Source organism: Manihot esculenta, chromosome 7 (genome assembly GCF_001659605.2).
Source record: "Manihot esculenta cultivar AM560-2 chromosome 7, M.esculenta_v8, whole genome shotgun sequence".
In the NCBI taxonomy this organism is placed as follows: domain Eukaryota; kingdom Viridiplantae; phylum Streptophyta; class Magnoliopsida; order Malpighiales; family Euphorbiaceae; genus Manihot; species Manihot esculenta.
The window spans coordinates 34548948-34572630 of NC_035167.2; the positions used below are offsets into that span (position 1 = coordinate 34548948).

The 23683-nt window shown below is 37.9% G+C and overlaps 2 protein-coding genes across 3 annotated transcripts; both read left to right on the plus strand.

The window, feature by feature from the left end:
* Positions 1 to 685: 685 nt before the first annotated feature.
* Positions 686 to 2968, plus strand: LOC110618712 (methylesterase 17). The gene is made up of 4 exons (XM_021761927.2): positions 686 to 1127; positions 1214 to 1354; positions 2021 to 2155; positions 2569 to 2968. The coding sequence occupies exons 1-4, from the start codon at positions 861 to 863 to the stop codon at positions 2851 to 2853; spliced, it is 828 nt and encodes a 275-aa protein (XP_021617619.1). The 5' UTR covers positions 686 to 860; the 3' UTR covers positions 2854 to 2968.
* A 9940-nt stretch (positions 2969 to 12908) lies between these two features.
* LOC110619204 (hydroxyacylglutathione hydrolase cytoplasmic) lies at positions 12909 to 23134 on the plus strand. 2 transcript variants are annotated; one of them, XM_021762485.2, is made up of 7 exons: positions 12909 to 13071; positions 13142 to 13264; positions 13342 to 13503; positions 14037 to 14115; positions 14619 to 14732; positions 22457 to 22633; positions 22852 to 23134. In XM_021762485.2, the coding sequence occupies exons 1-7, from the start codon at positions 13025 to 13027 to the stop codon at positions 22924 to 22926; spliced, it is 777 nt and encodes a 258-aa protein (XP_021618177.1). In that variant the 5' UTR covers positions 12909 to 13024; the 3' UTR covers positions 22927 to 23134. The 2 variants fall into 2 exon arrangements, with proteins under 2 accessions (XP_021618177.1, XP_021618179.1); XM_021762487.2 differs by having other exon boundaries at positions 13142 to 13237.
* Positions 23135 to 23683: the final 549 nt, after the last annotated feature.

Below are 23683 nucleotides of genomic sequence, written 5' to 3' on the forward strand. Positions count from 1 at the left end.
CCAGTTATATTTTTACTATCAACTGTACCCGCGCAGAAGTTTTATCTTTAGGGGAGTCTATATATGCATCACAAGTACATAGGTTTTTGTAGCTGTTTCTCAATCATGTCCAGAGCAAAATGTTAACAACCTATGTTCTTGGAGGCTTAAACAAGCAATTTTGAATACCCATTATGTTAATTTTAACTACAACTGGATGAATTTTATGCCTTATGACGTATGACCTTTTTAATAATTAATAAAATGAGGATACTGTCGGCCTGCAATGCAATGAAATTGTGAAATACCCGACAAATGCACTCGTCATATCATTATCTTTTCTAACCCACCAAAATAAAATAAAATAAAATGACCAAGTAATTGTGTTGAATGACAAATCCCTATTTCCAAAGATACGCACACGTACATGATCTCTTTTTAATTAATTAACAGCAGGTGTGAATGCTATAGGATATATACAAATAGAGTACATCACATGCAATGCTCCCTCAAATTGAGATCATGTAAAGATGACGGAAACATGTGAACCATTGATATTAATAGTAACATATACAAGTACATATCATGTGAAAAAAAGGAAACATCTCCGCGATTGTACTGTATGTACCTTAATATTCTTAAGGTGGAGTTTAGCCTATACAGACATAACTCAATCTCTCCTTCCTTTAAACTTCCAATAATGATTACATAAAGGCAATCATCATTACTCTCTTTGATCACTATAAATACAAATACACAAACTCTCTCCATTAACTGTGTCTATCTATATATATTCCAACTTGAATTTCCAAGAGCACAGTGATTGATTTTCAGTAGCAAAAAATAAAGATCAATTGATCAATCAGAACTCAGAAGGGCAGATGGGCGAGGAGGCAATTCACATGAGGGAAGACACAACCTTTTCATCAAACCCAAAGCCACACTTTGTACTGGTGCATGGAGTCAGTGGAGGGGGTTGGTGCTGGTACAAAATCCGGTGTCTCATGGAGAACTCAGGCTATAAAGTCTCTTGTGTTGACCTCAAAGGTGCAGGAATCGATCAAGCAGATGCCAATTCTGTCCTCTCTTTTGATGAATATAATAAGCCTCTCATGGACTTCTTATCTTCCTTGCCTGATCATGAGCAGGTCCTTGTCCTTCAATTATTGATGTATTAAAGTGTCTACTCTTTTGGAATAGATGATTATTAATCGATCCCTCTTCATCTTTACAGGTGATATTGGTGGGGCATAGCGCTGGGGGGCTAAGCATAACACAGGCGACTCACAAGTTGGCAAAGAAGATCCGTTTAGCTGTGTATGTAGCTGCCACCATGCTCAAGTTGGGTTTTTGGACGGATCAAGATATACAAGATGTAATTTTCTTGTAGCTCTTTCGATGGAATTTTCCTTTCTCATGAGTTAATTTTGTTTTTAATCTTGTTTAATTATTGAACTACTCATATATATGCTGATACATATATATTAACTCTATCCTTTCTCTTATAGTGCTAGAGAAACAGAGGGTCTTTCTTTTCTCGGGGCATTTTTGTTGTGAGCTGGGGATGAGAGAGAGTTATATGGCATCCAACTGTCTTCATTAAGTATTTTGAAGGGTTGTTAGGCATTAACCATTGGAGTTGACTGTGTATATACGTTACCTTTCCACATTAAAACAAAATCAGAATAGTTAGTGGGTGGTTTGATGTAATGACAAAGTAACTCGTCTAGATCCCAGGTTACGGATTTGAGCCCCACATCAATCTCCCGTGTGTGTGTGTATATATATATATATATATGCTTGTTAGATGTAAAATATACATCAACACCACCATTTGGTTTGATTCCATGCCAAGATTAGATAGCAGATGAAGCTAAAAATTTATTTATTGATCGCAACTTCATTATTTGAATTCATATCATGCATATCCATTATACTCCCTATGATTGATCGAGAGCAGCAAAGGAAATGACGTATCAAGGTCAATTAATGTATAAGATAAAGTTGATGCTTAATTAGGCCTGTATGTGGAAATTGACAGGGAGTTCCTGACCTATCCTCATTTGGTGACGTGTATGAGCTGGGATTTGGATTGGGATGCGATCAGCCTCCTACCAGTGCCATCATCAAGAAAGAATTCCAACGCCAAATCATCTATCAAATGAGCCCACAAGAGGTTTGCCTACATATATGCATTTATATATATAAAATCTTAGGCTCATTATGGATTCAAGATATATATATATATATATATATATATATATATATATATATATATATATATATAGGTGAGATTTATATATTAATTTGTTTGTTTATTTATTTTTTGTATTTGAACTTGTAGAGAATCAGGACTATATATATATGTCATGCTTAATAATTGTAGCTGGCTAGTGTACAATGATATGATGTGTATGCTTCCCCACAAGCCTCCGCTCCCTTTTTTATGGGGAAAAAAAGATTTGCCACTGTCGACTTTATGCCTTTGCTGGGAATCAGACAGTAACTCTTTAATTATATAGTCCTTCTTCCATTCCTTTAGTTGCTGCTGCTTTTATTGTTGATGGCTCCTTCATCTTTATTATATAGGATTCGACCCTAGCTTCGATGCTTTTGAGGCCAGGACCAATCCTAGCATTACAATCAGCCCAGTTCAAAGAAGAGGATGATAATGGGATAGATAAGGTGAAGCGTGTGTACATAAAGACAATGCACGATCATGTCATCAAACCTCAGCAACAAGAGGCAATGATAAACAGGTGGCCACCATCTCAAGTTTATGTTTTGGATACTGATCACAGTCCATTTTTTTCATCCCCATTTGTGCTCTTTGGGTTGCTTGTAAAGGCATCAGCTTCTGTCGGATACGTATAGGATATAACAGAACCAGAATCCGGTTCTTCTCTTTAATATAATTTATTTGAGTTTGAATAAAACTATATATACTTCTGCCTATGTAACATTATCAAATATTTACTCTTTCTACCAATTTTACTCTATATGTTTTTATTTTTAATTGGGCTTGTTGATCCTGCATTTCATGTTAAATTAACTAATGAACACTTTTTTTTATCATTTTTAATTAGAAAAAGCCAAGTCATGTTATCTTAACTGATCATGCCTCAAGTAAGCCTCATGCACGCTAACTCCCAATCTCTCAACAATTTTTTAATGCTGATGCAATCAATTGTTAGACCATACTCGGCCTCTTCCCCTGCCACAAGCAACAGGTTCTTGTGGTACCGAATATTCCATAAAATAGTGGACATCTTTCCCATCATCTCTGCATCTGCAGAAAGGAAGGGGCTATGGGACCAGTCCCTTAACGCAGAACAATTTTGAGAGCTTGGGACCGAAAACAAAGCAACTCCACCAATCCAGGGCAAATGGACAATTGAAAAAACACGTGTAGCTAATCTTAATCACACAACTTGAATGGCTTCGCAAAAAAACCTCTCTCTGCTTGGGTCCGTTTTTCTTTGATGGAGTCCGTACTCTTTCAGTATTGTTTAGCGGCTTCCCCACCTCTCTTGATTGCCCTTTCCCTGTGACACAGGAAGAGATAGGAGTGCAGGGTGCACGACTACACCGATTTCAGTAATACATATACATATATACTTAATAAAAATTAAATTTTTGCAATTATGTTTTGGCTACGGTCTAAAAATTTTTTTCATACACTTAAGTTCTTCATAGCTTGCAATAGTTAGCATTTTTTTTTATAAAATTTCCGCACACTTAATTCTCCTCCTAATTGGTAGTGGCATATTTATTTTTTATTTTAAACCATTTTTATTTTATATTGTTCATCCAACTTTTTTTATAACAATTTATTATTATCACTAAGGATATATATTTTTATTTTTTTAGTTACAAGTTCACTGCTCTTTGGGTGGGGGGTTTGTAGTTTGTTTTCTTTGTTTTGTTTTCTTGTGTTTTCTTTTTGCTTTTTTTTTTCTTTCTTTTTTTTTTTTTTAGTTCTGATTGCAAGTGAGCTTCAAGATAAGGGCTGCTTTTGTTGTTCCTCTAATGTTTTCTCTAATACAATAATAGATCGGTGAGGAGATTAGTTTTTAGTAGTGGCTACATATAGTCAATACCGACATGCTTACCATAGGTGAATCTTAACACAATTAGTGGTAGAAGCTTTAGTTACCGTCCCCTTAGGTGGCAGAATAATGATTTTTATCCATGGCTGACTCGATCTTCTCTGTAATGCCCGGCTAGACTCCGGCATCGGAATTTCTGCCTTTCGGCGGAATCTCGGATATTGGAACTCTCTAAAAGGGTAAAATAGGTTTTTCTAAAATATGTTTTATAAAATGTTTTTACATGTTTTCATGGTTTTAACAAAGAAAGAAATTGAGTTTTTGAAAGAGAAGCACCAAGGAAGGAAAGGCAGGTTCGGCCGCCGAACCTCATGTTCGGCCGCCGAACCTCATGTTCGGCCGCCGAACCTCATGTTCGGCCGCCGAACCTCATGTTCGGCCACCGAACATGGTAAAGTTTAGGGAGCACATTTGGCCTCCGAAGGTGGTCTGGCCAGCCACCTATAAAAGGCCCCATGTCCGAAAATGGGAGAGTTTTCTTCTCCATTTTCGGGCAAAGGTGAGTCCATGCCCTTCCATGGTTAGTTTTGATGTTTTCCTTCAAATCTCTTCAAGTTTTGACAAGCTTTCATCTTGTTTTGAAGTTTTTAAGCTCAAAACTGAAGTTTTGAAGCTTGGAGATCCCATAGCTCGATTTCCCCCCATCTCCGAGTTTGGATCGCCTCCCCTCTCGATTTTCAAGAGGTAATAGTAGATCCTACCCTTCTTATATGTTTTTAGTAAGTTTTGAGGGGTTTGAAGGATATTGGATGCATGATTAGAGTAGTTGTAAAATGTTAGGGTTTAGGTGAGTTAAATGATGAAATGTGTGCTAAATGTGTTGCTATGTTGATGTTGTTGGGGTATAGGTTAGTTTTAAGCCCCTAAATGCTTAAGAATGTGTGTATGCATGTTTTTGCATGTTTTGGTTTGAGTTGAGAGGTTTGGTTGGCTGAATGTGTGAGAGAGGCTTGAGTTCTGCCATTCTGGAATAACTCAGGTTCGGCTGCCGAAGCCATGTTCGGCCGCGAACCCGCCTATGGTGGTGGTTTGGCCGCCTAAACTTGCCCCCGAAAGTTGGACTTTCGGCTCTGGAGGAAAGTTTCGGCCGCCGAAGGTTGGTGACTTTCGGCTCTGGATAGACTTTCGGCCGCCAAACCCTGCCCCCGAAAGTGCCCTGTTCAGCCTTCCTTTGCATATTTTCTATGAATTTTTTATGATGTTTTAGGGAGTTTTTGGAGAGATGTTTAGAGTCATGTTAGTGTATGTTTGGTTCCTCATTTGAGTCCACCCGTGTAGGTTCGGATCCGAGGAACCGAGGACCCCAGCAGTGAGATAGCTGCTTCAGAGTCTTTTCAGAGCCAGCCTGAGGTGAGTAGAATGGATCTTTATGTTTCAAAGTAAATAAATTTTGAGCATGTTCATGCATCACGAATGCCATGTGATATATGTATACTAGGTTGTTTGCATTAGAATTCACGAATATGATGCATTGCATTAATTATTGTTGATGTGGATGGTTATTGGATGATCCATTAGCCCTCGATATGATATGATATGATATGGTATGGTACGAAAGTCCAGGTCGAGGCCCATTCTACGCCCCTGGCACATTGGAATGTTATGTTATGGTTATGTTATGTTAAGAGAAAGTCCAGGTCGAGGCCCATTCTACGCCCCTGGCACTAATGGATACGTAGAGGGTTATTGGTGACAAGTCCATCCTTGATGTGATTTGTTTGTGATGTGATGCATTTCATGGAAGCATGGATTTTAATATATTGTTTTCCTATTCTGCTCACTGGGCTCTAGTAGCTCACCCTTTTCCCTTAACCCCAGGTTTGCAGGTTCGGGATAGACCAGGAAGTCAGCAAGAGTAAAAGTTTGTGTATGTAATAGTTAGTTGTGAACATGAAAGAATAATGTAATGTAAGATATTGTACAGAATTGTATTGAGGATTAGTATTGTGCTTGACCCTAGAGTTTATGGTTAATCCCTTTTGTTCATGATCATTATGAAATATTTTTATTAATGTGTTGAGATGTAAACCAAGCTTGATTAATGTAATGTTGACCCAACTAGAGCATTTGATGAGGGCTCTAGTGTGGGGTTTTCTATTTATAGTTATGGTGCATGCACAAGTCAAGTTTGGTAGATGGAAAGTTTAAAATTTTTTATGTAAATGTATGATCATGTATGAGATTTATCAAGTATGACAGGTTGTATGTTAGGCTTGCTACGGGTCCCGGCGACCTTAAGTCGATCTGGATCCTAGCGCCGGTGGCGGTCCGAATTCGAGTCGTTACAGATTGGTATCAAAGCTTAATTTACACTTAAGAAGAGATTGGTTATGAGGAGCATCTTCCATAACTATAACTAATTTATTGTAATGAACAAAAGTATTTTTGTTTCTATGATTAATTTCCAAAACTGAATGGGATCCTAATCTTCAACTAGAATTTACTTGCATTAATTTTATTCTCTTTTGATCATCACTTTCTTTATTTGCTTTGATTTTTATTCTAACTCATCATCAAAAACCTCCCTTTTTTACTTTTATTGTTTATTTTCCTAGTTCATTGTTTAGAAATTCTTAGTGTCAATTCCCTATAGATTCGACCATATTCACTCTATACACAATTCATATTTATTGGTTTTTTAATAGGTTATTTTTGTGATTTCGACACCCATTAAAATCATATTTGCTCCCTGACAAAATTGCATTGGACTATCTTTTCTTTTGGTATTTGACTAGATATTTATAGGTTGGCACCAATTCATGTGGCACCTACAACGTTATTTGGAACCAAAGTTGGGATAACAATGATAGTCACTATAAATTTTCCTAACATGTAATGATTTTACATTACTAAGAGGATCATCTTTGATGGGAGATTAATTAATAAGCTCTTGGGAACTGTTAAAATAAAGATTTTTATCTATTATTTCTTCTAGAAGGTTTGAGTATTTAATGTTTATTAAATATCTAAAATTCTTATTGGATATATGAAAGTTATTTTTATTTCCTAAGTATGTTATTCATTTTTTGTGTTTGTTATTAATGTTATACTTTTTCATGAAGTTTCCTAGATATATAAATAGGGAAATTTACTTTTTAGTCCCTGAGGTTTAACGTAATTAACACTTCTGTCCCTCTATTTTAGCGACCCAACACTTAAGTCCCTCACTTTCTCTTCCGTCCAAATTCGTAGTCCTTCCGTCCATTTAAACCGTTTGGTCAAAGAGTCAAAGGTGAGATGTGATAATTTTTTCCAAAAATACCCTTCTTTCAATGTGAAATTCCAGAAGAAGAAGAAGAAGAAGAAGAAGAAGAAGAAGAAGCTGCTGCAGAAAGAGTAGGAAGAAGAAGAAGAAGAAGAAGAAAGAAGAAGAAAGAAGAAGAAGAAGAAGAAGAAGAAAGAAGAAGAAAGAAGAAGAAGAAGAAGAAGAAGAAGAAGAAGAAGAAGAAGAAAGAAGAAGAAAGAAGAAGAAGAAGAAGAAGAAGTTGCAGAAAAGGGAAGAAGAAGAAGAAGAAGAAGAAGAAGAAGAAGAAGAAGAAGAAGAAGAAGAAGAAGAGGGTTAATTTTGTCAATTCACGTGTCCCAAATGGCTATTTTGGACGGAAGAACTACGAAGTTGGATAGAAAAGAAAGTGAGGGACTTAAGTGTTGGGTTGCCAAAATAGAGGGACAGAAGTGTTAATTACATTAAACCTCAGGGACTACAAAGTAATTTTCCCTATATAAATATGATTTCTATCAATGAAAGTTTATGAGATTTTCTAGCAAATTTTATTATTCTCTTCATCTTTTATCTATTCCCTATCTATTTTTTTTATCTATTAAACTCTATCAATTAGTAGCGGAGCTTTATTCTTAAGGGATCTGTGAAGATTATTCAATTAAGGATTAAAAGTTTTGAAGGTTAAAAGAATACAAGATATCTTCAAGAAATATACTCGGTTCAGGTCCTCCACAATTTCCTAGGGAAAATTTCTTAGTGTATATATCCTAAATCATTATCTTGTACCTTTTTGTATGTCGTTTTGGTTATTAATAAAAGAGGTTTTTATCATTATTATTTGTTTGCATGTTACATAATAATGATTATCATCCCTGGTTACTTATTATTATATTGATAATAATAAAATATAACTGATATGATTATTGATTGATAATCATGAGATGATTATGTATATGTTGATATAATTCAATAATCATAAATACTTGTTAGAGAACAAAGTATTGGATGGACCCGTATTGAGATCACTACATGGGTCATTGTCATAAGTGAATCTCAAAGTAGTTATGTCTTAATCCTTTGACTTGAGATTGTCATAGTTTCAAACATAAGGACTATTATGTTTTGACATAACCAAACGTTGTCTTTAATCGGACAATCATAAAGGTTATGATTGAGCATAATAGAAATTATGTAGAGGATAATGAACAATCAAGATAGGATTTGTTCCTCTCTATGAGAGAGATATCTTCTGGGCCCCTCGATAAGTGAGACTGAGAAATGCATAACCGTGCTCAAATGAATTGATAATGTGATCAATATCATTTGAATTTATCAGTCTACTTAGAGATCGAGAAATCATCAGTTTGAACTTTATAAGTTTGACATTGACCATGACTTATGTTCAAACTAGATATCGTGTGACAAAGGGATTAATTCATGTTCTATTAGGTTTTATCGGACTATTGATCCTCATAATTAGTTGGGTAGTCATAATGTCTTACTAGAGGCCACTTATGACTTATGGGCCTTGTGGGACTGGATCACACACAAAAGAACGTTGTTGATGTGCTATGTCATATTAATGGGCTTAGCCCAAAGCCCATTAATATAATTAATAATAATAAATGTTATTATTATTAATCATTAATATATTTAATAATAATAATAAAGTGTTATTATTATTAATATTTAATAATAATAAAGTGTTATTATTATTAATCATTTATTATTATGAGATAATAATATTTAAAAGATCTGTAGTCTATCTATAACTGTTACAGATAAAGGATTCTATCACATAATATATTTAAGTATCTGCAAGATTGTGATAGTGGGTTATGAACACAACTACTGAAACATATAAATACCCCTTTTACGAATTGTGGAAGGTACGTGTTTTTGAAAAAACTCAGTCTAGAACTGCAGATTGTGGAGCACATAATCTATCCATCTTTGAGAGAGCTAGCACTCTAAAAGGATAGAAGACGTTCGTGTGGATACCATTGAGAGTGTTCGTTTGAAAAGACACCACCATCAGTCCGGCATTGTTTCTTCTTGATGAGATTAACATGTTAGTCTCATATCCATCTTTTGAATTAAACGAAGCACTCGGATTCTGGGAAAGGAAATCAACAGAGATTTTATTTTCCGCTACGCAACTGGGTTGCAATAATCTCAGGATTTCCCAACAGTAGCGAGTCCAAGCCCCCTCCAAATCTGCCTTCAGCGACTCATGCTGATGCTGGACCTCATCCCTTTGGCTCATGGCCTCATCCCTCTCCTTCTGAACTTCTTCTAAGGAGGACAGCTGCTCCAAGGCCTCATCACGGCGGACCTCCGCAGCAGCTGCCCTCTTATCAGCCCTCTCCACAGCTTCCCAAGTGTAAGCTAGCTCTTCCCAGAGGGTCTTCAAGTGCTCCTAGGCTGCAGCCAGGTGACCCCGGGCATCGCTGGTCGCAGCCAAATTCTTCTCAAGGCGCGCCTCCTCAATCCGGCGGTCCACTGTGCTCCGGGTGGACTCGTCGCGGGCGTCTACTTCCATGAAGAGGCCCATCAATTGGCATAAAGAGGGAAATATCAATGCATAAGGTAATGTAAATGAAGAAGAAATTTCCCAAGTTAAGAAGAACAACTTACCATCAGAAGCATCTACTTGATTGTGTCTCCAAGCTCCCCTCGAGTTTGAGACCGGAATGTTGCTTGCTCTCGAGTAGAGCTAGCCAAAAGGCCAATAAGAGCAAGCAGACGAGGGTCTGAAGCCTCTGTAGCCCCGCCAAACATCCGCTCCCGTAGGATCTCCGCAACAATGCTTGCTGGAGATTGGTGAGTGATGTCCTCTGCGTTTAGAATCTCGTTGTTAGCAGCAGAGAGTAGAGGCACCACCGGAGTTTTTTCTTTTTCTAGAGGAGGCAGGGCTGGAGCTGGTCTTCTAGAGGCCCGAGACCTCTTGGGGACAGGAGCCGGGGCAGGCGCTTCAGAAAGGGGAGGACGCTTGTTCGTGGCCCCCTCGACAGGACCCTCAGGGACAACTGAGGACTCCTCTCGGGGAGGAATGCTATCTTTTAGCTCGGACTCGACCCCCTCCATAGGAACATCCTCAGCAGCGGGGGCAATCTCTACGGAAGCTCCTAAAACCTCCATTTCACCACCTGAAGCTCTCCCATCAACCGGAGCGACTTGGGCTCTTTCTTCAGGGACATCCTCTAAAGATGAGGCAACATCCGTCCTCACATGCCCAGGATCTTCAACCGACCTGTCGGTAACACTGGGAACCCTCTCCGTCCTCACAACAGAGACCTGTTGGGACTTCGGGGCCTGGGAAGACTGAGGAATCGAGCTCGACCTGTTGCGGCTGGAGGGCCTAGAGGTCTTGACACCTTGGGAGCTCGGCTTGGGAGCTCGGGAAGAAGCTGAAATAGGATGAGAAGACCGACCTGCCGATCTGGAAGAGATGACCTGGGCCACCTCCTGAGTGGCTTCCGACACAAACCGCCCTGCTCGGAGGGCATCTAAAGCAGCATTCATGCTCTCTCGAGACAAGGTGAAGTTCTTCGGGGGCTTAATCTGGTCCATCTTAACGTCGGAAGCTGCAAAGATCCAAAACCAAAATAAATTAGAACAACCCTTAGTAAAAATCACAAAGAAAAGGCAAAACTATTAAATGAAATAAAGTACCAGCAGCCCTGCAACCCTGAAGGCTAGATACGAACATACATTTTTCGACATCATACTTCCTTTCAACAGAAGTCAGTCGAAGGAACCCGACCTGCTCGGTAAGACTTAGCTGGGGCAAGTCGTTGCAGCCTAGAGGGACATCCTCCCATGAGAGCTCCACTTCCCAAGACAACCCGGAGTCCTTCTTCAGCTCAACCACAGCGAACGCCTCCACCCAGCTCTTTATCGAGTCCTTATGACCCGAGAAGATAGATAGCCCTCCACGAGGGGCAAAATAATAAAAGCTTTGGCTTGCCCTAACCAGCCTAAAAAAGGTAACAAAGAGATGCGCGTGGGTGTGAACTCCTAGCTCAGACAGACAGATTCGAAAGAACACATGAAAAGAATGGAATTAGGAGCCAGCATTCGAGGGGTTATCTCGAAGTACCGGAAGACCTCAATGAAGAAAGGAGAAAAGGGGAAGGTTAGACCGTATTCTCATTGTTTGACAAAAAAGACTAAACTAAAACCTTTCTGGGGGTCTACTAAGCTGTGAGGAGGAGGATCGGGAAGAATGATCCTCTCGTTCCGGTAAGGAGCTCGAATATGATAAAGGGGAGTGTCCAAATACTCCCGAGAAATGAAATTTTTTAAAGTAGAAGGGGTGACGCTAGACTCAAGATCAAAGACATCGGGAAGCTTAGGGCTATCCATGGTGAAATAAGAAGCGTACCTTGAAAGTGGTTAGAGCAAAAGGACAGAGCAAGCAAAGCGCATAGGGAAGCACAAGGGTTCTGGAAAAGTAGAGAAATTTCGAATTTTGAAACAGTACAAGGAAAGAGAAATGTTTTAAGGGGGAAAGTTCTCGGGTCGCGCGGTCATAATAGGTCCTCGACGTTTACCCTCCCATCATTCATGTAATAACTGATGAGAAGGTAAAAGGGCAATTGATGACCTCTGGGTTTCACCATCCTGGGAAGAGGCCGAGCCCACAGTGACAGGGCCGGTCCAGGACCTGCGGAGTCCCACGAGTGAGAAGGCCCAGCCCATTCATCCTTGAGGTTGGGCTTTTCTCAAGACCCAGCCTACTCTTCCCGAGCCCGGCATGGAAGCTTAACAACATGAGGATCACAGGCCTAGTCCCGAACCGCTCGGTTAACCCGTGTGATAAAAGGGAGAATTAAATGGCCGTTACGCATGGAGCAGATATATGATATTTTCGTACGACCGTATCCGTATGGCAGAGACAGGTAGCCCAATGGCAGTGAGGCCATTACACGTCACTGACAGATCAAGAAAAAGGATAAAAGGAGATGAGCCCCCTCCGCTAAGACCAAGCTTACAAACCCTTTATAAAACCCTATTTTCTGAATCTCACATCATCAATTAGTAATAGAAAAAGTAATCGAATCACCTTTTTAAAATGCCTTGAAATTTAATTTTTATAAATTTATAAATCTATCTGAAATAATTAAATTAACAAAATTTAATTTTCAAATCAAAGTAACAAATTAAAAATTTTAAATTCAATTTTTATAAATAAATAAAAATTTCAATAAATTCAAAATTTAAACTCAATAAATATAATAAAAATTAAGAAAAAAAATATTTTTTATTTTAAAATATAATATAATTAATAAATTTATTTTTCTATTTTTAAAATTTAATACTTTAATTTTTAAAATTTAATACTTTAATTTTTAAAATTTAATTTTATTAAAATCTAACAAAAAATTCAATCTTAATCTTCACAAATAAATAAAAACTTTAACGGTATTTGGTATGGAATCTGATTAGTGTCCATTACAACCGAAATTTTATATTCGTACATATTCTAAGTTAAAGATTTTAGCTGATAAATAAGATTGAATTAATTTCTTCAAAAAAAAAAAAAAAAGATTGAATTAAGTTTATTTTAAGATTGACGGAAAGTTCAGGACTCATTTGGCTTATAGGTAGCACTTGGCCCACGTTTATTCGCTGCTACGACTTTGCAAACTATCCCATTTCTACTTTCTGAATCCTCGCTGTGTAAGTGGGAAGTCCTGGAGTAAAAAGGATGAAGATTTTTCATGTCCCTTGCTTGGAGGATAACTTTGCCTATCTGTAAGTGATTTTTATTTGTTAGATCATGATTGTCTGATTTCGATTTTTGACTTATAGTAAATTTACGCAGGATTATCGATGAGAACACTCAAGAAGCGGCAGTGGTAGATCCCGTCGAGCCGGATAAGATTTTTGAAGCTGCTAATCAGCACCAAGTCCATCTCAAGTTTGTTCTCACCACTCATCATCACTGGTACTGCTCAGATTAATTAATTTCTAATTTTTCTCGACTGCCCAGGAAGTGATCATTTCGATTTTTGTGTTTGGTAGGGATCATGCAGGGGGGAATGAGAAGATGAAGCAGCTGGTGCCTGGGCTTCAGGTTTATGGTGGTTCCTTTGACAACGTGAAGGGTTGTACCCATCAATTGGATAACGGTGATAAATTGCAACTTGGGTCTCACGTTAATATTTTGGCCCTTCACACTCCTTGGTATGCTTTTATACCCTTACCGTTGCAAGTTTTGCCTTTCCTCCATCATCATCTTGGTATGCATTTATTCACATGACACTCCTCCTCTGCTAATTAGTTCTATTCCAAGATTAAATTTTTATGCTTTTTTACGCAATTTCTCTTCTACTTCTTTGCATAAAGTGAGGGCCTGTTAGTGGGAAATTTGTGTAGAAAAAAGTTGGATTTCCATAAGTTCTTCTCTAGTGATTTAGCTTGAGGGAGAAAAAACGGTAGTTGGAGCTTTTCACTTGCATAATACACATCGAAAGGTTATCATATTCTAGGGACCCATTTCATGAATTTGAACTTTTACTTGATCAGTGGAGGAATACAAACATGGGCTGAGTTCTCTTGCACATGAATTTTTCTCAAACTACCGAGGCTTCTGAAAATTCTTGCTTATTTGGTTATAATTTCAATCTTTTTCAGAGTATCCTTTTCATCCATAGAAGTAACAAATTGATTGTTTAATCTTCTTCCTTATTAACCAACTTTCCTTTGGTATTTGGTAGTCACACCAAAGGACACATCAGTTATTATGTGACGGGCAAGGATGGAGAGGATCCAGCAGTTTTCACTGGTGACACTCTAGTAAGTTCAGAGGAAGATCTTATGTCTTTTATCTGAAACATTTTTTTTAACTAGATATATAAATTAAGCTTATTATTTTTTTTATAGTTAGTTGAGGTAGGGAAGGGGAATGGAACCCTGGTCAACAGGGAATTTCCATATATACCTTGTCAATCCATCTAGTGAGTGGTAGGCTAAAGTAAGCTTATTTTAATCAGCAATATGAATGCTTTTGCAAGGAAAAATTCTTCTCCTCTTGTCATCTGGTATAATCATATGACCAACAAATGGTAATCAGCTTTGTGCGAGCATCTCTAAGAAATTGTTTGGTATTCAGAGCTTTCCAAATTTAGGGAAGATAAAGTATGGAAAATATGTAGAATATAAACTTGCTAGGTACAACTGCTCGTGGCAAGTTCTCACGCCACTTGTTTAATTAGCCTAAATTCCCTTTAAAGATAATATTTCAGTTCTGATAATACAGTTTAAAGAAAATTGGCATTTCTAATTTAGTTGATTTGCAGTTTATTGCTGGTTGTGGGAAATTTTTTGAAGGCACAGCAGAACAGATGTATCAATCGCTGTGTCAAACATTGGGTTCATTGCCAAAGCCTACTCAAGTCTATTGTGGTCATGAGGTAACTATTTTCTGAATTTGGTTTGTTAGTAAAGGTAAAGTTGATAATTGGTATTGTTTTCCTTTCTCTCTGGATAGGGAGACAATTTGTCCCCCCTACTCTCAACATTTGAGCCATTATTATGGTTTATGGTAAGTTTGAAGATGAAGATACTAGTAGAGATGTTTCTTATATTCTATAGTGAGAGTGCATATCATGGTTTTAGATCACGGTCACAGTCTAACAGAAATAGACCTGTAACAGCTGTAACGTAACGGTAACGGCCTGACTCTACTCAAATTTTTTAAATCAATTTGCAAAGGTTATAAAATGAAATGATGTTGATTAGATTTAATTCAGAATAATGTAATATAAATGCATAACAAACATAAATATATTAAATATAGACTATTTAACTTAAATTAAGCATCATATAGTTTAAAATAAGAAAAACCAAAGCAATCTTTATAGATCAAGTAAACTAATAGCTTAAAGTATATTTTTAATTCAAAACTAACACTTTAATTCATAAAAAATTAAAATAAAGACAAAAAATAACAGCTAAAAAATAAAATACAGAAAATTTAACTAATCTTTTAAAAGAAACAAGCTTGGAAATGCAGTGGTTTATGATTGATCTAAGCTTGTATGAGAAATATACAGGGAATATTGGAATTTGAAAGAGAAAGGAAAGAGAAAACTTGAAAAATATTGCCTTTAAAGTTGCTGGAAAATGTGAAAACTAAAAAAGATGAGAATAGGGGCAAAAGAGAAAGGATATAAAAGAATTTTATCATTGGTAACAACTGTTACCGTTACTTCGCGGTCAGTAACTGTCCATTACGTAACGACCGTTACACTTGCAACTCATGTGGGGCCGTTGTGTAACAGAGTAATGGGCAGTGGGTCTCTAAAACCCGTTATATAATGTCCGTTACGTTTGGGTAATGTAACGGCTGTTTTTTAAAACCATGGTGCATATAAGAATAGGTCTAAATTGATTGGCGGGATTGTTAATAAGGATAATTTACCAAACTTATTCTTGAGCATTTCTTATGATAGTGGATGATTTATGAGTAGTGGCATTTGCTGCTAATACTGAGGGGTGTGAGTTTATGCATTCTGTCAATATGTGGTATAATGGCAACAACTGGAAGTGCTATATGCCAGAAACAATGAGAAAAATCATCAAAGTGATACAGTACGCAATCTGGTCATGGGATTGTGCTACTGGTTGGTTTAAGCCGTTTTCCATGAAACGACATAGTTAATACTTTCATATTTGTCATTCTAGTTATTGGAAGATGATAGCAAGAGTGCTGTAAGTCTAGGCCCAAGGCAGCTGAATGTTTACCTCAGGAAGAAATTCGGAAACAAAGAAGGCTCAAGGACATATTGGAGTACAGGACAACTGGAATTATTGAGAAGAAAAAGACAAATGGGAAGGAATATTGTTAGTTAGGCTGTTAGAGGATTTCTCGGGGATAGGTTTGTCCTTCAGAGAATGCTCTTGTATTTAAATAACAGTAGACTGAAACTTGGAGGCATGAGTATTTTCTTTTTTTTTTTTTTAGCATACTTGCTGGCTAGCATGAGCTAGAACAGGAGTCTCTCTTGGTTTATTTTCCCTGTTTGTATTAACATAGAGAGAAGGAATCTATACTGAGAAACTCTTGCTTGGTGTTAATACAAGACCAGTCCTTCTCCACTTCTTGTGTTTAAATCATTTCCAGTTTCTAACTTTATCAAATTGGTTTGTTTGACTTGTCGGATGCCTCCCCATCCATGATGAAAACTAAAATGGAAGGAAGAGTTGATGTGATAGAGAGGAACTTGGGCAGCATTGAGGAGCTACTAGCCACCATGAAAATGGATCAAGAAAAGAAGTTAGCATTGATGGAAGCAGAACAAGATCAAAAGTTTGCAAGGTTGGAATCATTGTCGACTTCCTTGGTTCGTGGAAAAGGGGTTACAAAGGAAGGTGACACTTTGAATATAACGCCTTAGTTTGGAACAGCTCCACCGTTCAGCCCATCACTTCTGTAAGTTCTACCTTGGTGGATGACTCCACTTTACCATTAAAAAGGTTGGAGCTACCCAACTTCGACGATCAAGAAGTTATTCTCAATAAGATTCTTTGACTTGAGAGCATCTACACCATTTAACTATTGTATTACAACTCTTAACACAGTTGCAATTTCGGGTCAAACAGAAAAAGAGTTGACTAGGGATGACAATGTTCGAATATCTCGATCACATTGTTTCAGCACAAGGTATGCCTATGAATTCTTCAATAACTGCAAGTGTGCTCAATTGGCCTCGACCAATATCCCTTAAGTGTGTTTGAGGGTTTTTAGAACTGATGGGCTACTACCGACGATTCATAAAGCATTATGGGCACATAGCATAACCGCTTACACATCTGCTTAAGGAGCACTAAGGGAAACTTATTTGGACCAAAAAGGCTGACGCAGCATTCAAAACACTGAAGCAGGCTCTGGTGACTTCTCCAGTGTTGGCTACTTCGGACTTTAGTAAAGTTTTTGTGGTGGAATGTGATGCCTCAGGAAGCGGTGTTGATGCAGGATAAGAGACCAATCGCTTTTTACAGTAAGGCATTAACTTCCTCCAATCTATCTAAGTCTGTATATGAGAAAGAGATGATGGCTTTAGTTTTGTCTATTCATCATTAGAGGCTCATTTTCAAGGCTGAAAATTTATAGTACAGAGTCTATAGAATGCTCATAGTAGCTTGAAGCACTTGTTACAGCAACAGATCCACACTTTGACACAATAAGAATGGGAAGCTAAATTGTTGGGTTATGACTTCGTGATTAGATATAAACCTAGTCAAACTAATAATGCTGTTGATGCCTTATCTCAACTCCATGAGGATCGGGAACTCACCACTATTATTTCTATTTATTGGTTGGATTGGGAACAAATTGAAGTTGAGATGAATGCCTATAGCAAATTATTGAAGTTCTGCAATCAAATCCCTCTTCAAATGCTAATTATATCCTGATTCATGGCAGACTATTTTATAGAGGGAGAGTGGTTCTACTAGCTTATCTGGTTGGATTCCTAAGCTCCTAGCAGAATTCCATTCCTCTCCTACTGGTGGGCATTATGGGGCTTTTCGTACATACAAACGATTAGCTTCTAACTTATATTGGCGAGGAATGATAAAGGATGTTTAACAATATGTGTCAGAATGTTTAATCTGCCACCGCAGTAAATATGAAGCTGCTTCACTTGCATGTTTACTTTAACCATTGCCCATTCCATCTAGAATTTGGGAAGATATTTCCATACACTTTATCACCGGCTTGCCACCCTCCCAAGGGATTGATGCTATTTTGGTAGTGGTTGATAGGCTGTCAAAGTATGCCCACTTCTTGGGTTTATGCCACCCTTGCTCAGCTAAAATGCTACCTGAAGTGTTTGTGAAAGACATCGTGAAGCTCCATGGAATGCCTAGAACGATTTTCAGTGATCGTGGTCCATTATTCCTAAGTCATTCCTAGTTAGAGTTATTCGGATTGCAAGGTACTAATTTACAAATGAGCACGACTTACCACCTGGAGACAGATGGGTAGATTGAGGTCTTAAACAGAGGATTGAAAATATACTTGCGTTGCTTTACTTTCGAACAACTCAACCATTGGAGCAAATGGCTTCTTTGGGTTGAGTATGGGTATAATTCAAGCTATCACAGTTTAGCTGGTTTAACTCCTTTCAAAAGCTCAGACAAAAAAAAAAAAAAAATTCCTTTCGAAAGTGTTTATGGTAAACCTCCTCTCATGTTACAACAATATCTAGCAAGAGAAACCAAGGTGGAAGCAGTGGCTTAGGAACTAGTTACCAGGGATGAATTGCTTAGGCAATTACAATTTAAGAAGAGCTTAGCAGAGAATGGTGAAAGAGGCTAACAAACATCGACGAGATGTCGAATTTAAAGAAGGTGATTTGATCTTCCTCAAATTGTGCCCTTGTAGACAGACCAACCTGTCACACTCTCTCTCTCCCAAATTGGCAGCCAGGTACTATAGCTCTTTTTCGGTTGATGTCTGAGATCCAACAAGGGGTCAGGGTTAAGAGTATATTTTAATAGCTTGGCTTGTTCCTCCTTTTTGTTTTCTTTTATTCACTTTTTTTGTCTTCTAGTGATGTGTAACTTAGACATGATTATGGGCATTACAGGGTTTATTTTCCCATGGGGCTAATGGATATTCAAGGCCAGGGCCTCCATGTGCAGGTTCGTGCACAGTCCGGCTTGTTGGGGCAAGTCCTGGACTTGTATAAGGAGTAGGCCCATGCATTGGGCCCTAATAAAACTAAGGCCCAGTCTTTCTAGTCCGGGCTTTGCCAAGGCCTTGGCGTCCAGAGCTTGGTCGTCAACAAGTGCCCCTTTACCCGCTCATTAATTATTTCATGATGTATGAGAGGTGAAGAATTTTGAGAGGAATTTTTTATTCTATTCTATTCCAATTGAATTAATCTTTACAAGGTTTGAGTACTTATACATAAAGATTCAACCTAAATTAGGAATATTTACAATAAGAATAAAATTCCTTAAATCAAGCCTAATTAGGATTCCAAAGATTTGAATCCTCCTAATTAGGAACCTTCTATGTTGGTCAACACTCCCCTCAAGTTGGTGCATAGACATTACACGTGCCCAACTTGCAAACCAAAATATGATAGGTCTTGTTGCTGAGCCCTTTGGTAAATACATCAGCTAGCTGTTGATTGAAAGTCACATGATCTAACCTCAATACACCATTTATTAACTTCTCTTTAATGAAGTGTCGATCAATCTCTATGTGCTTCGTTCGATCATATTGAATTGTATTGTGAGCTATACTGATGACAACTTTGTTGTCACAGTATAAGAGGAGTTTCTCCCTTTCCAATAGTTTCAATTCCTCCAACAATCTGCAACCATAGGAGTTCACAAACACGTTGCGTCATCGCTCTATATTCCGTCTCAGCACTTGATTGAGCAACAATACTTTATTTTTTGCTTCTCCAAGTGACAAAGTTTTCTTCTATAACTGTACAGTACCCATTAGTCGACCTTCTATCATCAAGGGATCTGACCCAATCTGCATCTGTGAATAAATGTATGCGAAGATGGCCGTGTTTAGAGAATAGGAGATCTTTTCCAGGAGCAGACTTCAACTATTGCAAAATGTAAAAAACAGCTTGCATGTGAGACTTATAGGGATCATGCATAAACTGACTAACTAAGCTGATTGCATATGCTATGTTTGATTGAGTATGCAAAAGTTAAATCAGTCTGCCTACCAACTTCTTATATCTGCCCATATCCACTGATTCACCAATCCCTGCTTGTAGCTTGTGATTGCTTTCATGGGAGTTTCTGCTTGAGTAGGTTCCCAAATGTCAGAATGGACGGTCATAGAAGGGATCATACTTCTACTCTTACTAGAGGGATAAGAGGTTCTTGTATACTTAGCATGCTCACAAGTATCACAAACTAAAGAACCACATTGAGCCTTGGAAAATAGATCAAGATAAAGTTTCTCTAATACAAAGAAGGATGGGTGTTCTAACCGTTGATGTCACTGTATAATTTCCTGGTTGATATCCTGATTTCTTCCAAAAAGAGCTCATGGTGAATTCAAACCCAGATTCCCTTCCAACATATATAAGCCATCATGCGGTCTATCGTTACCAATCCTCTTCTCAATTTGAAGATCCTGAATAACACAATGGTCAGGAAAAAAATTTAATTTTATAGTTAAGTGCTTTGGTGAGAACACTAACAGATAAAAGATCAACAGGGGAACAAGGAACATGAAGAACAGAGGATAGCTTGATATTTGGAGTACAAACAGTAGAATCGGTTTCAGATATAGGAGTGGAAGAACTATTTGCGATTCTAACAGTGTCTTTTTGTAGACCTGGAAGATAATTGTGAAAGCATTCAGAGGAGCCTGTTATATGTCTATTTGTACCAGAATCAATAATCTATGGAGCAGAATTAAGAGATGAAACAAAAGCATTATTAGAAGTCCTTACACTGCCCACACAATTCAATGCAATTTCAAGAAAAAACCACCTTTTTTGTCAAAAACATTGGAAAAATTGTTATTGAAGAAAGAATTACTGTTCATGGCGAAAAAGGCACGGGTCCAGCTGATCAGAAACACGAATTGAAGGCGAGTTTGCCGGAAAGGATTATTGTCGAATAAACCACCAGAAAATGTCTCCTACGCTGGAAAAAGGTGAACCAAGTCACGAATCCACACAGGTTAGTGGTGCGACTTGAAGGTGAGTTTGCCAGAAAGGATCGCCGTTGAAAAAGACCATCGGAAAATGTCACACGCACCAGCGCATGGGAAAGACGCAGAATCTTCCAAGGGCGCGTGAGCCTCACGCGACGCTGGACAGCTAATCAGCGATGGTCCGGCGACTTTGTTGGTGGTGAGATAAAAAAAGATTCCTCACCAAAAAGGTAGATCTAAGATTTTAGAAATCCTAAGAGAAAGATTGAATTTAAACCCTAAAATTAAGAAAAAAGTTCTAGTATCATGAAAAATTTTGAGAGAAATTTTCGATTCTATTATAATTGAATTGATATTTATAAGGTTTGAGTATTTATACACAAAGAATTAACTTAAATTAGGAATGCTTACAATAAAAATAAAATATCTTAAATCAAGCCTAATTAGGATTCCAAAAATTTGAATCCTCCTAATTAGAAACCTTCTATGTTGGTCAACAACGTTCAGAGCCCGGCCGTCATCACTAGTAATTCAATAGCTTATAAATTACAGCTGCCTGAAGATTTACAGATATTTCCTGTTTTTCACGTATCCCAGCTGAAGAAATTGGTAGGGAATCATCAAGCTACTGAGAAACTATCTAAGGGCATGGAAATTGAAGAAGAAATGGTGGAGCCAGAAGCAATACTACAAAAGAGGACTAAGGAAATAGCTGGGGAATCAATTCCACAAATTTTGATTAAATGGAAGGGCAAGACGAAGGTAGAAGCTACCTGGATGAATACTACTGATGCTTTGAACCAATTCCCGGACATCAGCCTTGAGGACAAGGCTGCTCTTGAAGAAGTAGGTAATGATAGCAAGAGTGCTGTAAGTCTAGGCCCAATGCAGCTGAAGGTTTACCTAAAGAAGAAATTCAGAAACAAAGAAGGCCCAAGGACAGATTTGGGTACAGGACAGCTGGAATTTACTGAGAAGAAATAGACAAATGGGAAGGAAATGGAATATTGTTAGTTAGGCTGTTAGGATTTCTCGAGGAGAGGTTTGTCCTTCAGAGAAATGCTCTTGTATTTAAATAACAATAGTCTGAAACTTGGAGATATGAGTATTAATAACAATAGTCTGAAACTTGGAGATATGAGTATTTTCTTATTTTTTTGTGAGGTTACTTGCTGGCTAGCTTGAGCTAGAACGGGAGAGTCTCGCCTGGTTTATTTTCCCTGTTTGTATTGATATACAGAAAAGGAATCTGTATTGAGAAACTCTTGCTTGGTCTTAATACAAGACCAGTCCTTCTCCACTTCTTGTGTTTAAATCATTTCCAGTTTCTAACTCTATCAGAAGATCTGTGCTCCAAAGAAGTAAATTTCTGTTCTTAACTGAAAAAGTGCAAGTGTGCTGATTTTATTCACTTTGTATCGAGATCATTCTTGTTAAGGATTTTTCTTTTATTTTTAAGTCATTGTTACATCTGATAATATGTTTCTGCAGTATACAGTCAAGAACTTGCATTTTGCTCTGACAGTTGAACCAGACAATGTAAAGACACAGCACAAACTGTCATGGGCTCAGCAACAGCGGGAAGCAGGGCTTCCCACCATCCCATCTACTATTGAGGACGAGTGGGAGACAAATCCATTCATGCGTGTGGATCTTCCGGATCTTCAGGTTTTGCTTTTGATTGACGAGATTTGCTTTCAATTATTGTGTTTTACCATGTGATTTTCTTGTGGAAATTGGCATGCAAATTGAACTGGAATTCTGGCCATTTTTGGCTTGTTATATTTATTTGTTTGTGCTTTTCATCGGCTCCTATGTGCGTATGCTTTTTAGAGCTTGTCTTTTGCATACTACCTTTCCTATACCAACATTTGCTTTATTTACAGGCAAGGGTAGGTTGCAAGTCTCCTGTAGAAACTATTCAGAAGATGAGGCAGTTGAAGGACAACTGGAGAGGATAGATTGATATACTTCATTTTCTTTTTTTTCACTGAATGCCTGCAGAAATAAAGATTGTAGCTGCATAAAGTTTAGGTTATGGCAAATATGTTGCTTGGATTACAGTCTTAAATGAATGTATTCTGCCGGTACTGCTTCAATAGGACACCGTGGCTACCTGCAGTTTCTTTCATGTTCTTCACATGAAATCACTTGAATAATTTTCTCGCAGCCAGCCAAACCCCCCCTTTCCCCTCCTTTTCTTCTTTCTCCACTTTTGAGAGGGCAACATATCATGTGGAGAGCGATACTCTTGTGTTGTGAGTTAAATTTTCAAGCCCAATCGGAACCAAATAGCAGTAAAATATTGTTGAAACTGTATCGAGTATGTGCTGGAGACTGCATGGTGCAAGTCTTTCGATTATCAGTCATTAACTTCGTCTAGCTGGCGTTTGTCAAGGGCGGCTTGGTGGTAGGCCCTATTAAGGAGTACACCGGTCGGGTGTACGAAGACTTCGGTCTTTGTCGAACATATGGTAATAACGTTATCTGCTTTGTGATGGCTACGTTCTTACTGCTGGATTTGAATGGCAAGAAGATGGCTTTTGGTATGCAAATAGTAAAAACCGATAATTTCCTGGTCATCTGGGACAAAAATTCATTCCCAATTATTATTTTGCCCTCTTTCTGCAATGAAGAAAAAGATAAAGGCAAGAGAACATTTAACATTTGCTGGGATGTATGATCTCAAGTCTTAATAAAGGGCTCCAAAATCCTCGT